Raw genomic sequence first — 17,128 nt, forward strand, 5'->3', positions numbered from 1 at the left:
GTGTGGAGGGAGATACGCACAACTTCTTGTGTTCCTGTCCCCCCCGCCCCACTTAGAAATGACATAAACTGGGTTATATTATAATCAAGCAATAAGTTCATTAGCTACAAAAGGTGAATTTTAAGTGAATATAAGAGATAACAGACAGAACAAAGCAGATTACTGAGCAAGTAAAACAAAGTATGCAAGCTAAGCTCAATATACTTAAGAAACAGGTTACAAAATGTAATTTCTTACCCTAAATGTTATTTTAGGCTGGTTGCAAAGTTTCTGTGATTCAGAGTTCCAGTTATATTTCTTTTCAGACTGGACCCTGTCTCAGTCTGGACTCCCCCCTGCCTTCCCTTCAGGTGGCTTTAGCAGTCTTTCTTCTTGGGCAGACAGGCCATGGAGAGGAGGAGCCACGTTTGCCTTCCTCCCCACCTTTAAATAGGATTTACATAAGGTGGGAATCTTTGTTTCCAAAACTTGACCCTGCCGCACTTCCTTTCCAGTGGAAAGCTACAAGAAGTCCCAGGTAATATTTAGTATCAGGTGTCAAGACCGCCTGACTCTATAATATCACAGCATCCATGAGTCAGTAGCAGTATTGTAAGTCCGCAGGAAGGCCAAGCCTTTTCACAGTCCATTGTCCTCACTGATGGGCCATCCACCCTGTCTGGCTTTTCCGAAGTTGTACCCGAAGTGTTAGCTGTGGACGTCGCCCAAAGTAGCATAGTTGAAATACAGATACATAGTCAATATTCCTAACTTCAGATACAGAAATGATACAGGAATACAAATTAGATAATCACATTCAGTAAATTATAACCATTCCAATGATATCTTACAAGACCCATCTTGCATAAAGTACATCTACGTTATGTCCTATTCATATCATAAGCATATTTTCATAAAGAATATGGAGTGAAACGTCAGTGTGGCCTAGCAATAAAAATCATTGTGGCCGCTCTCTCTCTCAAGGTTGTGTGACCCAATGGCCAGAGTCAGGGTGACAACCCCTTCCCACAGAGCTCTGGGACCTAATGGCCTGTGTCAATATGGCTCCCTGGTTCAGCCGGGGTACATCACCTAGTGCTCAGAGTCACTGTGGCTGCCTGGCTCAGCAAGGTGGTATGGCCTAGCAGCAAGAGTCAGTAAGGTCACCCTCTCTCAGGGCTGTATGGCCTAGTGGCCTGAGTCAGTATAACTGTCCTTTCTGTGGGGCTGCATGGCCTCAGGGGAGTGAGCCATCACCCCAGGGTGGGTGGCAGCCGGGTAGGTGGACCCGGGCCCTCCCTTCTCCACCAGATCCCAGCTCAGGGCCCCTGTGAGTGGCAAGTATGCCTGTCAGTGGGGAATCCGCCCAAAACACGCTGACCCCATTTGATACCACAACTAGTCTCCCTGAGCTACTTCCTACCCAGTTCCTGTTGTCTGGATGATGCACTCACAGTCACCCCTCATGGTGAGGGAAGGGCAGTGTATCACCCGAGTCCCTGGGTAGGGTGCATCATGGGAGATGTAGTCCAGCTGGATAGCCCAGCTCATAAAGGACACTGGGCGTTGGAGGAAACTGAAATAAAGCTCCCATGAGGCAACATAACTGAATAGCTGAATTGAAGTAGTTTGTTTAACAGGTGCTTAGATTTTTGACAAAACAATCAACAATTTTCCACAGAAAGCAGACATTTCTCCCAAAAAATTTTTTGTAGAAAACTCAACTGTTTTGACAGGGTTGATAGAAAATTTATGACCAGCCCTCATTGTAATAGAGTTCTTAATTGCATGATTGTATATTATTTCTCAACTAGCACAACATAATATATGCATTTTCTTCTTTAGCCTTATAAAATCTGCTTTGAGTAGATTAGTAAAGAGAAGGATGACAAGTGCCAAAGCTCTTTCCACGCTCTTCCAGTGTGAAACTGTATATAACATCTATCAGAATGGTGATTTTAAAATGTCACTTTATACCCTTGATATCTTCTGATCTTTGGGGACCTAGTTCAGATTAAAATCTTTTAGCAGAGAGGAAGAATGTTTTGTTTAACATAATCACCAGAATGTTTGCCAGGCTCCACTTGATTTCTGATGATGTTATCAAGCAGCAAAGCCTGCTGAGTAGCTGGGATCTAAGATGGTGTGACGGGGCAGATTGGCCCCGCACTAGTACAGAGGGGGTTAATCCTTCCCTCGTAGCAGAGGAAGCCCCACCCCTGAGGCTCTGCTGGGCATGCTCCACCTGAAAGTCAGGTATAAAAGCCTTCAGAGCTGCTCAGTCAGAGCTGACTGCCGAGGAGGAAGGGCACTTGGCATGGGCTCCAGCCCAGAAGCCGTTACAGCTCTTACCTACCAGGGAGTGGTACCTCCCACCCTTATGAGATCAGCATGTTTTGGAAGGATTCCCCGTTGACCCCATGGCAGACCACTCCACCACTGTCAGTGCCCTGGGTTGGGGCCCAGTGGAGTTGGGTGGGCCGGGTCACTCTACTGGGGGCCCCCTCTTTTGCCTCCAAAGGTGGCTGTATTGACTCTGGCTCCTAAGCTGCGCTATCCCACTAGAGGAGGAGAATTAGGTGGACTTTGGCCATTAGGCCGCACTGCCCTAGGGGCACATTGAATGGACTCTGGCCACTAGGCCGCATTACCCCACTTGGGAAGAGGCAATAGACGGACCCTGGCCATTGGGCCACACTGTGCTGACTACTGGAGGGGACGTTTAGAAAATGGATGTAGGCACAGAGAGGCGGGGTTGCCTCCCGCCCCCTGACTTAAGGGGTCGACAAGGTACAAAGCCTGCCACAGATGGGAATATGACTGCATTGCTGTATCTATGAAATATGGGCTAATGTTTGTAGCTTGAATTTAATTGCATTTGACAGGGTCCATAATGTGCAGATTCTCGGGTTAAATTTACTGTGGAGTTGTATGTCTGTGCAGTTCTTTTATCATTTATAGGTTGGAACCCTTTTGGATTGCAGACTAGCGCATGTGAAGTGGTTAAGGGTGCCTCTTGATTAGAGGGGAAATGCCTGCACATCAAACAGTTGTCATTGCACAGGGAAAATAGTTCTCTCTCCTGTAATGCCTTTTTCCCTCTGGACTCAACTTTAATTTGTAGCTGCCATCTTTCAAGGGAGTTAACATCCATTTATCTCTCTCCCTGCTAGGCGGCTGTTGTGATTCAGGCAGCTTTCAGAGGACATTTAGCTCGGCAGAAATTGTTACCGAGTAACACACTCGGTCGAAAATCTCCCACCGTGCATAGCCTTGGAAATAAGGTAATTGTTGGGGCAAGTGAGGACATAGACACAATGTGCTTCTTAATTTTTCCATTATTTACAGTCAGTTTATGGTGCAAAGTACTAGGCTTCCAGGTTTAGTTCTGTAACTTATCCAGTTAGTTTTTTTAATACTTTGGCCTGTGGTGTCATTTAAATTCCAGAATGTGTTAAGCCCATTTGTTGGCTTTCCTTTTTACCATCTACTTCATAGTTCTCCTGCAAAATAAAGCCATAGTATCTCTGTGCAGTAGGCTGCAACCTGTATCCAAGCTGCTTGCTTTCTTTATCTAGTTCTGTCATCAGGTAAGAGTAAAGGATGCAGCCTTTTCAAAAGCTGCACTGCACCGAGGCACTCATGGAGTCATAACGCTAGGCAAACATTACTCATCGTGCTTTAGAAACAAGAAGTTGAAAATGATGGTTGGTTTGGAGTCTGGTATCCAGCATGCTCTGCTGAAGATTTGCAGTGTATTTCTTAAATCATGTCACACTTGGCCCTGAGTGCCAGGCTCTGAATATAAAAAGACTTCCTTACTGATTACACATTTTAGATGCGGTAAATGTATTGGTTTCCTAAGTAGCCGTTTAGATCTAGGGCAGTCTAAAATGAATGAAGAATTCTCTAGCCAGGCCCTCCATCTCACTACACATTATAATATTTAAGCTCAGCTTCAGCTCAGTTTGGTGGCACTGACAAACTTCTGCTTTATACAGAGGTCAGACCCATCTTGGAGACTGCCTTAACACTCTTAGCTTGAGGATGAGTCCTGCCCACAATACCACTGAAATAATTTAACATTCATTTCAGCTGCCTACCCTTTATCTGTTTTGTAGTTGAATACAGGTGTTTCAACGTTCGTTGTTTAACAACTGTATGATGACATATTATCATTGGATCAATAGACGTCTAGTAAAACCCCACTGGGCTGCAACCCAAAAGAAGTGAATGCTTGCTCACTGCCAGGGGACACCACATTCACGATCAAGAATAAAAATGTCAAAGGTGCGTTTATGTTGGCAAGGAATTTGTTAAAAGGCTGATTTTTTTTCTTTGGTCTCTTTACACTGAGGACCCCAACATGTCTCACGGGTCCAGCTCTTTGAGCTTGTCTTCTGACTTCAAGGAGGAAGAAGAGGTTGTGACATTCATCCAGTCAGTTTTCAGGGCTCACTTAGCACGTAAAGGACAGCATGAGGAAAGGTAAGTCAGGAGCAGAAGTCTCCACCAGGACACAGTATTCTTACTTATTTGCATGGCTATATCGATGTAAAATTGTAGTAGAGGCTCCAAGGCAGCAAAAGAGAGAGTCCCTTGGAGCAATAGGTATGTTCAGTATAAACAGTTAACAAGTAAAATGCATAGGAGGGGCATACAATAAAAATTCCCCATCCTTCTGTTTCTGCAAGCTTCAGGTACTGTTATGGTTATAGGACAAATCACACTACTGCCAGAGCTCACCCCTCAAGTGCCAAGCCCAAGCTTTCTCCTAATCTCAGGATTCAGAGTAGCAGCCATGTTAGTCTGTATTCGCAAAAAGAAAAGGAGTACTTGTGGCACCTTAGAGACTAACAAATTTATCTGAGCATAAGCTTTCGTGAGCTACAGCTCACTTCATCGGATGCATTCACGAAAGCTCACGAAAGCTTATGCTCAAATAAATTTGTTAAGTCTCTAAGGTGCCACAAGTACTCCTTTTCTATCTAAGGATGGAATCCTATGATTCTCCCACACTAAGATCCCTGTGTACTAACCCTTAATTCCTCAACAGGGTTATTTGTCACAGACAGCCCCCAGCCACTACACCTCTGCACTCTGGGGGCTGCCTGTGACAAATGGTCTATGCAGAGTGACCAGAAAGCCTTTTCTAAACTCTGTATGGTGTATTTTTGATAGTGGGAACACTGCATAGAGCAAGAGAACAAGGATTTTAAAACAATAAACAGTCTACATGCATTGTGTCAAACCAACCTAACAGCTTTTTTTTGACGTGATAACAAGCCTTGTGGATAGTGGGGAAGTGGTAGATATGGTATATCTTGACTTTAGTAAGGCTTTTGATAGTGTCTCGCATGATCTTCTCATTAACAAACTAGGGAACTACAACCTAGATGGAGCTACTATAAAGTGGGTGCATAACTGGTTGAAAAATTGTTCCCAGAGAATAGTTAACAGTCAAGCTGGAAGGTATATCAAGTGCGGTCCCACAGGCATAGCTGCCAACTCCATGGGTGCTCTGAGGCTGAAACACACACAGAAAAAAATAGTGTGGATGCTCAGCACCCACCGGCAGCCCTGCAGATTGGCTCCTCCCCTTCACCCCTAGTGCCTCCCACCTGCCGGTAATCATCTGTTCAGTAGTGTACAGGAGGCTTTGGGGGAGAGGGGGAGTAGCGGGATCAACAAGAGGTGCGGGGAGGGAGCAGAACGGGACAGGAAGAGGTGGAGCAGAAAGAGGCAGAGATGGGGTGGGAAGAGGCGGGGCAGAGGCTTGGGAGAAGGGGTGGAGTGGGGGGTGGGGTCTGCAGCAGAGCATGGGTTCAGCATCCCCGGGAAAATCACAAAGTTGGTACCTCTGCCCACATGGGTTGGTCCTAGGTCCGGTTCTGTTCGATATCTTTCATCGGTCATTTAGATAATGGCACAGAGAGTACACTTATAAAGTTTGCAGATGATATCAAGCTGGAAGGGGTTACAAGTGTTTTGGAGGATTGGACTCTAATTCAAAATTATCTAGACAAACTGGAGAAATGCTCTGAAGTAAATAGAATGAAATTAAATTAGAACAAATGCAAAGTACTCCACTTACAAAGGAACAATTAAAAACACTCATACAAAATGGGAAATGACTGGAAGTCATAGTGGATCACAAGCTAAATATGAGTCAACAGTGTAACACTGTTGGGGAAAAAATGCAAACATCATTCTGGGATGTAATAGCAGGAGTGTTGTAAACAAGGCATAAGAAGTAATTCTCCTGCTGTACTCTGCGCTGATACGGCCTCAACTGGAGTATTGTGTCCAGTTCTGGGCGCCATATTTCAGGAAAGATGTGGACAAATTGTAGAAAGTCCAGAGGAGAGCAACAAAAATGATTAAAGGTCTAGAAAACATGACTTATGAGGAAAAATTGAAAAAAATGGGTTTGTTTAGTCTGGAGAAGAGAAGACTGAGAGGGGACATAACAATTTTCAAGTATATAAATGATTATTACAAGGAGGAGGGAGAAAAATTGTTCTTGTTAACCTCTGAGGATAGGGCAAGAAGCAATGGGCTTAAATTGCAGCAAACACAGTTTAGGTGGACATTAGGAAAAACTTCCTAACTGTCAGGGTAGTTGAGCATTGGAATAAATTGCCTAAGGAGGCTGTAGAATCAGGGATGGCATAGATAATACTTAGTCCTGCCTTGGATGCAGGGGACTGGACTAGAAGACCTCTCGTGGTCCCTTTCAGTCCTACAATTCTATGATTCTGTGCAGGCCTGTCCCCCGGATGTTAGCTAGGTAACCCAGTTTCTTCAGGCTCCTTCTGCAGAACCCCTCTGTGTCTGAGCCCGTTCTTCTGAACAAGCCAGTATGAGGGACTTTTAAACATTTTAATATCCTTTTGATCTTAGGTCCCCAGCCCTGGCAGAATCAGTCTTTTAATTTTATTGGAGCCATGGTCCATGGACCAGTTAATAGCCCAGACATCATTTTTCTTAAAGACTCATTAAGTGTTTTATTGAAGAAAATAAGAACGGCCATACTGGGTCAGACCAAACGTCAATATAACCCAGTATCCTGTCTGCTGACAGTGGCCAATGCCAGGTGCCCCAGAGGGAATAAACAGAACAGGTAATCATCAAGTGATCCATCCCCTGACGCCCATTCCTAGCTTCTGGCAAACAGTGGCTAAGGACACCATTCCTGCCCATCGTGGCTAATAGCCATTGATGAACCTAGCCTCCATGAATTTATCTAGTTCTTTTTTGAACCCTGTTATAGTCTTGGCCTTCACAACATCCTCTGGCAAAGAGTTCCACATGTTGACAGTGCATTGTGTAAAGAAATACTTCCTTTTGTTTGTTTTAAACAAGCTGCCTATTAATGTCATTTGGTGACCCCTTGTTCTTGTGTAATGAGCAGGAGTAAATAACACTTCCTTATTTACTTTCTCCACACCAGTCATGATTTTATAGACTTCTATCATATCTCCCCTTAGTCGTCTCTCTTCCAAGCTGAAAAGTCCCAATCTTATTAATAGTTCCTCATATGGAAGCTGTTCCATACCCCTACTCATTTTTGTTGCCCTTTTCCAAATCCAATATATCTTTTTTGAGATGGGGTGACCATATCTACTCGCAGTATTCAAGATGTGTGCGTGCCATGGATTTATATAGAAGCAATATGATATTTTCTGTCTTCTTATCTATCCCTGTCTTAATGATTCCCAACATTCTGTTCGCTTTTTTGACTGCTGCTGCATAAGTGGATGTTTTCAGAGAACTATCCACAATGACTCCCAAGATCTCTTTCTTGAGTGGTAACAGCTAATTTAGACCCCATCATTTTATATATATAGTTGGGATTATGCTTTCCAATGTGCATTACTTTGCATTTATCAACAATGAATTTCATTTGCCATGTTGTTGCCCAGTCACCCAGTTTTGTGAGATTCCTTTGTAGCTCTTTGCAGTCTGCTTTGGACTTAACTATCTTGAGTAGTTTTGTATCATCTTCAAATTTTGCCACCTCACTGTTTCCCCCTTTTTCCAGATCATTTATGAATATGTTGACTAGTACTGCTCCCAGTACAGACCCCTGGGGGACACACTGTTTACCTCTCTCCATTCTGAAAATTGACCATTTAGTCCTACCTTTTGTTTCCTGTCTGTTAACCAGTTACGGATCCATGAGAGGACCCTCCCTCTTATCCCATGACAGCTTAATTTTCTTAATAGTCTTTGGTGAGAGACCTTGTCAAAGGCTTTCTGAAAATCTAAGTACACTATATCCATTGGATCTCCCTTGTCCCCATGCTTGTTGACCCCCTCAAAGAATTGTAGTAGATTGGTGAGGCATGATTTCCATTTACAAAAAGTATGTTGACTCTTCCCAAACAAATTAAGTTCGTCTATGTGTCTGACAATTCTATTCTTTACTATAGTTTCAACCAGTTTGCCCAGTACTGAAGTCAGGCTGACTGGCCCGTAATTGACAGGATCACTTCTGGAGGCCTTTTAAAAAATTGGCGTCACATTAGCTATCCTCTGGTCATTTGGTACAGAAGCTGATTTAAATGATAGGTTACAAACCACCGTTAGTAGTTCTGCAATTTCACATTTGAGTTCCTTCAGAATTCTTGGGTGAATACTGTCTGGTCCTGGTAATTTATTACTGTTTAATTTCAGTTTGTTCCAAAACCTCCTCTAATGACACCTCGATCTGGGACAGTTCCTCAGATTTGTCACCTAAAAAGAATGGCTAAGGTTTGGGAATCTCCCTCACATCCTCAGCCATGAAGACCGATGCAAAGAATTCATTTAGTTTCTCTGCAATGGCCTTAACGTCCTTGAGTTCTCCTTTAGGTATATTTTCTCTAGTCATGATTTTGTTTCCTACTTGTTTTTTCTAAAAGCTCCTTGTTTATTTTGCATCATATAGTCAGGAAGCATCCTTACAGCAATTGGACTGTCATAGAGCATATAAAGCAATCAGACAACCATAGAGCAATAAAGTAATACAGAGCAGGTATACGTCATCCACGCTGCCCAACATTGTTCCTTGGGAGATGAAACAAAGAGGTGGTTGTAACATAAAGTCCACCTGTGAAATCTCATCTGGTTTACATGTTATCACCTTTGTGAGTCATTATAGTTTTATTTATTTATTTATTTCGACTGTATATGTCTCGGGTTTCCTGCTTGCATCTCTGCAGGTGGATTAGTGATCCCTGTTTCATGCTAATGCAGTGCATCTTTTGCAGGTCCTCTGTCTCCAGAGCTTCAAGTGAAAGAACATTCCTTGCTGTTTCCAATAGGAAGAAGAAACAAATCTCACCAGCACTCAGGAAACCTTTCCCTTCAGCCTTCACATCAACCTCTCTTGGTAATCTCATTTCCCTCTATGTTCAGAAGTATGTGGGCTATGAATGGGCACTCTCACAATTTTAAAGAAAACTTTAGGTCTAGTGAAAGATTGGTAGTCTTGGAGATTGAAATCCTGTAGCCACAAAATAGATACCCAGACAGTGTGTTTGCAAGTTCCCCACATACTGCCCTGCCTATTTGTCACAACCTTGAGTTGGAGTGGCTGCCTCTAGGGGTAAAAGGGTAGTATCCAAGAGGATATGGTGTTCCTCTGTGCAGCCTGTCTGCTTCCAGCTCACCCGTACCATGTAGATGTACTTTGGGAGTTTCCATGACATTTCAGGCTTCAACCGTGGAGAAGTTGGGAGGATTTCACCTTTCTTGCTTAAAGGGAATAGAGTTATCTGATAATAAGGAAGCATCCCCTGTCAGCCAAGCATCCCCAGTCAGCCAAATAAATGTGGTAATGTCTTTTCAGCTGTCTCCAAGTACAAGGGAGACCAGGTAAATAAAAAAAACTTTAGCTCTAGAAAATCTGGCTAACTAGTGCTACTATAATGCAAATAATTAATAATAATAAAGCACCATCACTATGCAGTCATGACGTTTCTGACTGCTGAATTATTCCAGATGATGAAGACAGTGAAGTGACCAGTGAAGAAGTTGTGGAAGAACTTACTGCTGAAGGGAGAGAGAGGAGATCAAGAGAACACAAACTTTCCTCCTTGCAGCCCTCTTCTGGTGAGTATTGGAAGAAAGAGGTGCGGGGCAAAGGGGTGTTTGTTCATTGCCCCTAAGAAAGTGGCAGGTTAGAAAATATTGGAGTTTAGAAAATATTTAGCTTGCCACTGAAGAGAGAGCAAGCATATCCGTAAATATAAATCTAACAGATGTTGTTTTCGGGCTTGATACTACATGTCTCTTTGGACACTTTGCCTTTAGGCATGGTCATTTATAGATAGCATAACCAAATCCTCCCAAAAGGCAAATACAACTAACTACTGAATGAAAGAGAATGCTCTGTCATAAATATCATCTTGATGAGTAACTCTGACAACCCTACAGTTGGTTACAATTTGTTAACCATTTGAATCCATTCCATTCACTAAAAGTCCAACTTCCCTAACTCTTAGCTCGTGCCTGATCTAACCATCTGCTAGTGAAATAGGCCTCCACTGCAATAATGCTCTTCCCTGGTCATATCATACCTATGAAGGGACTCGATAGCTTTAAATTATTCAGCTGCTGAATGAGCTCTTCACCTCATACCTTCCAACCTCAAACTTGCATTTGATGACCTCTAGATTTTTGATCAGTTGTAAGTGTTCTGTGGAAATACATTTTGCAAGAAGTCATTTGGTTACCCTGCCCTTTGGCATTCTTTTCAGATGAGTTGTGAATGTTGAAGTGTTAAAGAGGACTTGTATATAGGCTAGTATCAGTAGGTATTATCCAGGTTTAGTAGCGTCTTGGCTTTCATTGTATTGTCTCTACTGGATTCATAGATTATAAAATCAGAAGGGACCACTGTGGTCTTCTTGTCTGACCATCTTCTAACACAAGCCACATGACTTTCCCTGAATTAATTTGTTTAAACTAGAGGATATCTTTTCGAAAAAAATCCAGTCTTGATTTGAAAATTGCCAATGAGGGAGAATTTGTCACAACCCTTGGTAAATTGTTACAATGGCTAATTACCCGCAGTTAATAATGTGTGCCTTACTTCTAGTCTGAAATAGTTTAGCTTTAACTTCCAACCATTGGATCCTGTTATACCTTTGTCTGGTAGGCTAAAGAGCCCGTGATCAAATTTTTGTTCCCCATATAGGTATTTAGTTTATAAACTTTAATGAAGTCACCTCTTAACCTTCCCTTTGTAAAACTAGATTGAGCTATAAATAGAGAGGTAAAACTCCACTGTGTGGAAAATGCTAAAATAAGTGGTATTTTATTCAAGGCCTTCACTTCATGTGACTTCTGTAACTATTTCAAGTCCAGAACTTCCTGAAGATAAGCAAAATTTGGAGACTGATTTTTAAATGTATTCAATAAGATCCTACTTGTTCAGTCACATTTGTTCCTTCCTATAAAGTTGGGCAGATATGGGTGACAACCACAATATGTGAAACTCATTGGCTTATAACTTCCTTCTCCATCTCAGGGTGAAGCTCTGCATTTCTGCTTTCATGATTTAACTAGAGTGGTATCTCTTCCCACCTCTGTAGTAGTATATAATGGACTCTCGGAACACAGCTAACCTAACTCAAGCTGCTTAGCGGTGATTATTATTTATTTGTATTGCATGCAATACTGCCCAAAGTATTCAGTATTCTGCCCATTCAGAATAAGGGCCTTATTGGGCTAAGTTCTGTACAAACGCAGACTTAGAGTTCTTGCCCCAAAGAGCCTAAAAAAAGGACAAAAAGGGGGAAAAAGAGCAAGATAGTATGTACCAGCAAAGTTACCAGGTTAATGACCAGGTATGTCTTATTAGAGAGACAAAGACTGACCATTTAGAAACAAGCAGTTTATTGTGGGAGTCACATCTTTTTATTGCTATGTCAGCTTCTAAGAGTTCCCTTTATTTGCTCCTATCCTCAGTACTATTAGTTCATAAATCATTTTTCTAAAAATCTTCCCTCATCTTTTCAGCAGCAGTCCACACAGAATGTACATAGGTGCATTTAACTGGGGGTGGGGGTGCACATTTCATAGCTTCTGTAGGCTGAACACATTGCACACACCAGAGGATCCTTGCTTTCCTCCAGTCCTCCAACCCCCCACAAAGTCCCTGTGTACCATGCTCCCATCCCCCTCTATTTCAGCAAATTGTCCGATCCCCCAGCCCCCTCTCACAGGGGCTCTGTGTGTCTTCTTCCCCCCAGCCACGGTCCCCCATTCCACACGCTCTGTGTGCATGCCTCTTGCCCCCCTCCCCCTCCTCAACATTCTTAGTACTTTTCTTTCTTTCTAGGAGTCAGCAGAAAAATACCATCAAGTTAAGTGCAGGACCTTCCTCCATTCATCCAAAAAAAAATTTTTTTTAAAGATAAAACATAGCCGGTGAAAGTTTTTTGTTGTTAATATTTACATACTATACCAACATATTTATGTATGGTACTTTATAATGCATAGTGAGTCATCAATCATTGTCCTCAGCCACCTGTCTCCCATTTCTTTATGCATGACTGTCTGAAGCCCTCTCCATGACATTTCCACTTAACTTGATCTTGCTTGGGTCAATTTTTCCTTTGCTAGCCTGCTAATAAATAACTGTTTTTATGATGTGAGATGACTTCGGTCTCAAATTACTTTATTTTATGGTGTGTAACCACTTGAGAAGATTTCGTGACAATAAGACAAATCAGGCATGGTCAGTATGTCAGTTTAATGCTTGCCATGCTCTTTCAGGAAAGGGGAAAGGTAATAGTTGTATGCAGGAAAAAGAGGGAACAGAATTATTCTTAACCATAAGTCACTGTGGTAACCTAACGGCCCAGAGGTATTACACTTCCCACAAGGGCCTGGTTTTGTCAATGATGTTTATTGATGCTCCTGTCTTCTTTGTGGTTTTTTTCAGTCATGTCCTCCCAGAACCAGTTGCAGCCCACACTCTCTCCACATTCGGATGAGGCTCACTCAGACGATTCGGATGATAGTGTAGTCTCTCCATCGCTGCTGGTGAAGAAAAATTACTCCCACTTCTAGGTTCGCGGGGGTTCTTCTCATTCCCTTTTACAGGCCTGGCTCACAAACGAAAGAAAATGTTTTCTTCTTTCTGGCAAGATAAAGCAAGTAGAGGGTTAAAAGGGGCAATGTCACCTTAAAGCCATTGGTATTTCAGCCATGAAAAATCATTCTGTTTTATATAACCTCTCTACTGTGTCTCTCTAACCTCATTACTGTATTTCTTTCCTGTTCTTATTATATTGAGAGTGGGGGAGTTAAACTGAGCAAAGCTTGTGCTCAAATAAATTGGTTAGTCTCTAAGGTGCCACAAGTACTCCTTTTCTTTTTGCGAATACAGACTAACACGGCTGTTACTCTGAAACCTGTTCAATAGTTGTGCATCAGCAGGATCTTTACAGTTCTGTTGATGTGTATAATGCTTCACAGTCAGGAAAGAAGAGAAGGTCCTTTCCCTAAAGAGTTTACAATCTAGAGGCCCAATCCTGCAACTCTTACTTGACCAGTTTTTACTCTTGTGAGTAGTCCCATTGACTTTAATGTAGAGTAGATGTGGGTACAAGAGATGAAGATAGATAGAGGAAGGAACTGCACACATTGGGCAAAAGGATGCACGCATGGTGTTCTGAACGCATGTTTGTGACCGTCAGCTTGTGTGTGCTAAGTGAAACCATGCCATAAGATCCGCTCTATTTATTGAATAGCTACTTAATTTTAATTTTTTGTGCTAAATATATCCATTATGTTGCAGAACTTAGTTTAAGGCTCTTAGAAAGCTCTCTCTGTCATAAGTGTATTATGCCATAGGTGTGTTGGCAGTTGAACTTAAATTATTGCATTTACCAAGTATGTATTTTCTAGTACAGATTGTGTACTGTACTGTATGTGAAATATGTAACCATGTAAACCATTGCATTTACTATAATGGTATCCATGGAGAGAATGCATAATGATGGGGAGTAGTGTGTGAGGGATGCCTTCGTGTTTATGATATGTAAGTGGAGCAAAGCAGACCCATCAGTGGATTATGCAGGGTTATCTTTTAATATGTGAAAATATTTCACAGAGGAAATACACTGTTATGTGTTCTGTTTTAGCTTACTGTACTTTTCAATGTCTGAAATGTCATCTATATAGATGGATCAATCTGCCGAACACTACTGTATTTTAAAATCTGATATTATTTTTCCCCCCATATGTCATCTTCTGTCTGAGGTTCTCAACATGATTTATAAACATTAATGAATTTTGCACCCCTGTGAAGGAGGTAAAGATTATTATCAAGAAATTGTGGCACAGAGTGGTTAAGTGACCTACCCAAGGCCACGCGGGAAATCTGTTGCTCTTTTGATTATCAGTCCGCTACCTAACCTTGTCCCACCTTTCCTCCATAGTGGCAGAGAAGTGAGCTGTCAATAACTCACAGGACTGCTTAAACAAAAGTGCAATTTGTGGGGAGTGAAAAGGAATATTGCATTCTAATGCTGACTGTTACTAAAGAAAATATACTTTTAAATGTTCCTTCATTCAGTGTTGATTGAGCAGGAGTGCAAATAGATGTCGCATACATCAGAAAGCAATAGCATGTTTCAATTCTGTAAATATGTTCAGTAACTCAATAGGATTCTTAGGGAGTCCACCCATTCTCCTGAGTAGAGGGCTAGCACTGCATTTAGCAGCTGCTTGCTAAGGATGTCATCAAGGAGTTCTTGAGTCCCTTGTACACCCAAACTACACTTCTAGGTATAAGATTTTTATCACATTCTCTCCCTCCTTCTCTTTTTTTTTAAATTAAAAGTCAGTCAGCATTGTTATGCTGAATACTAATAAGTCGGTTCTTCATTGCAATCAGGGGACTGAGACTGTGCTTTATCTGAGGTTTATCGTAGTTCGTGCCAGTACTTGCAGCCAAAGAGGAAACTGGATGGCTGCAGCACAATGCAGCTGATTTCATTTAATTCCATCAGTGGAAATGTTGTCTGTACTATTTCTAGAGGCAGTTGTTGGGAGCTCTCCATACCCAATGTAGTCTGTGGAATGTCATTTACACTCCCATTGGATAGGGTATTCCACTGTTACTGCAGTCACGTGATTATCATGGGGGGGAGGGAGAGGGGAGAAAAGCAATTCTCTTGGCCAAAGCTAAAAGAAGATGTTTTCCTTCTTTTCTGAAACAGTCACATAAACTATGAGAGAGATTGTCAGTTAGTTAAAATGGTGGTAGGTCTGTAAAAGTTGCTTATGTCCAAAATTTTAGATCTTAAACTGTGGTTGAGTGTCATGGATATGCCTCTAGAGACTAGAAAGAGCTCAGGGCTCTGACAGGTTAAGGGGATAGTGTGTGGTACATGGCATGTGCTAGGGCCAAGACTGGACCAGAATGGCTTCCCAGCCTCTACTCTGTGTGGAAATACTTGGATGGTGAATATAATGGATAGAATACTCTCTTAAAATAGTAGGCAGTAATAAAGAGCTATTAACAAAGCATTAGGAACCAGATACAGAGCAGAGAGGCTATCATTTTCACTAAGCAGTGAATCGTTTTAAAAAGGATATTTGTGGTCAGTAATAGCATCAGCAGACAAGTTCCAGGACAGAGTAGAGGGAATGTCTCTCTGAGGCACAGAGTGAGTTCGGGGTAAAGGGGACACAACTTTGTGTGGGGTAGGACAAATCAAAATGTGTCTGGAGGGAAACTAATTCAAAGTTTGAAATCTGAGCTGTCAAAAAAATGATGTTCCCTTGAGTACTGCACTCCTGCTCACCTCTTAGTTTGGAAAGTAACTGCACTCATTTTATATCATAGCCCTGACCTGATATGGGCAGAAGGGAAAAACCTACAATATTAGTAGCTTTTAATGTTGCTTTATTTTATTTATTAAAGGAATACATTGAAAGCAATATATAAATACTGACTAACGTTGCGAGCTTTTATTTTATTCCTATCTGTCTCTGAGTGTCAGTAACAAAAAGCTGAGACGAGGCTTGAAGGAAGAAATACTCTCAAAGTAGATCACAGCACTACATCCTCTTTCTCCCCCTAAACTCACCATGGAGATCAGGAAATGAAAATCAGCGTAGCTCAGACCTGTCTAGACACAGCTCCTGTAAAAACTCATTCAGGTTCTGAGAAATAAATGTTCGCTGCAGAAGGCACTGATAACCTCGCAAGGGCTTCAAGGCCTAAATGAAAATTAAACTCCATTATAACCTATCTAATCTAATTGCAAATTTTCCATTTTGCTTTTGTAGAAGTGCTCTCTGTGCCAGTGTTGCCCATTTTAAATCTACTGGAAGACAAAATGGACATTAGTGTGTGTGTGTGTGAGTGTGAGAGAGTGCATTTGCATGTGTTTAGTCAGAATACAACTTTCTTGAGACTACATCTCCTCCATTCTCTTCTTGGTCCTGAAGTGCCTATGCTTGTTAATACATTTTAAATGTGGCATCCACGCCTGATATGTTTATTGTGTTCTGCATAGAATTAAAAAAAGAAGTCCAGACAAAAATGAGTTTTTAATGTAGATTAAATGTAAATGTATTAACCTTGGAACACTAGGAAGAGACAATATATTTTATGATCTTTTTAATATTTTATTTAGAATTGTGAAAATGTTGTACATAATTTATACTGAGATCTTTTGGATTTAAAATCAATTACTACATATTATCCTCTAATTATTGAACTTTATAAATAAAGTTTATGTTTATAAATTAATTGTTCATGAATAATTGCATCAGAAATTGCCTCTGATTGTGTTATTACCCTGACTTATACTGCATTAAAGATGTGGTCACTATATTTTCATTTGGATCATTGTTCAACCCTTTTGCCAGAGGTTGTCTTGCTGCACCAGGTGTGCCTAGACCCTCTTTTTTTATGTTCCACAGGACAAATGAGGAGATGGAGTAGTGGAAAAGTGAAGATAAGAGTGGGATAGAGTTTGTGTTAACTGTACTCCTAATGTCCTCATCTAAGTAGGTAGGGGGAGGAGGGGAATTAAGGATGAAAGACATTCTTTAACTCTGTCCAAAACACAAGTAGAATTGACGGAGATGATAGATTCATATGTTACATATTTGTTTCTGGTGTTCTGTTGAAAAG

General features: G+C 41.5%; 1 protein-coding gene across 7 annotated transcripts in view; it reads left to right on the plus strand.

Annotated features, from left to right (window-relative positions):
• IQCE (IQ motif containing E) overlaps positions 1-16,737 on the plus strand; it is a 43,452-nt gene extending 26,715 nt beyond the window's left edge. For 2 of the 7 annotated variants that reach the window (XM_073361974.2, XM_073361975.2), the window contains exons 19-23: positions 3,153-3,263; positions 4,337-4,467; positions 9,234-9,355; positions 9,967-10,077; positions 12,917-16,737. In XM_073361974.2, the coding sequence (XP_073218075.1) occupies positions 3,153-3,263; positions 4,337-4,467; positions 9,234-9,355; positions 9,967-10,077; positions 12,917-13,044 (603 nt within the window). In that variant the 3' untranslated portion in view covers positions 13,045-16,737. The other 5 variants (XR_012161096.2, XM_073361976.2, XM_073361977.2 and 2 more) reach the window with 5 other exon arrangements.
• Positions 16,738-17,128: the final 391 nt, after the last annotated feature.

This window comes from Lepidochelys kempii, chromosome 10 (assembly GCF_965140285.1).
Source record: "Lepidochelys kempii isolate rLepKem1 chromosome 10, rLepKem1.hap1, whole genome shotgun sequence".
NCBI lineage: Eukaryota > Metazoa > Chordata > Testudines > Cheloniidae > Lepidochelys > Lepidochelys kempii.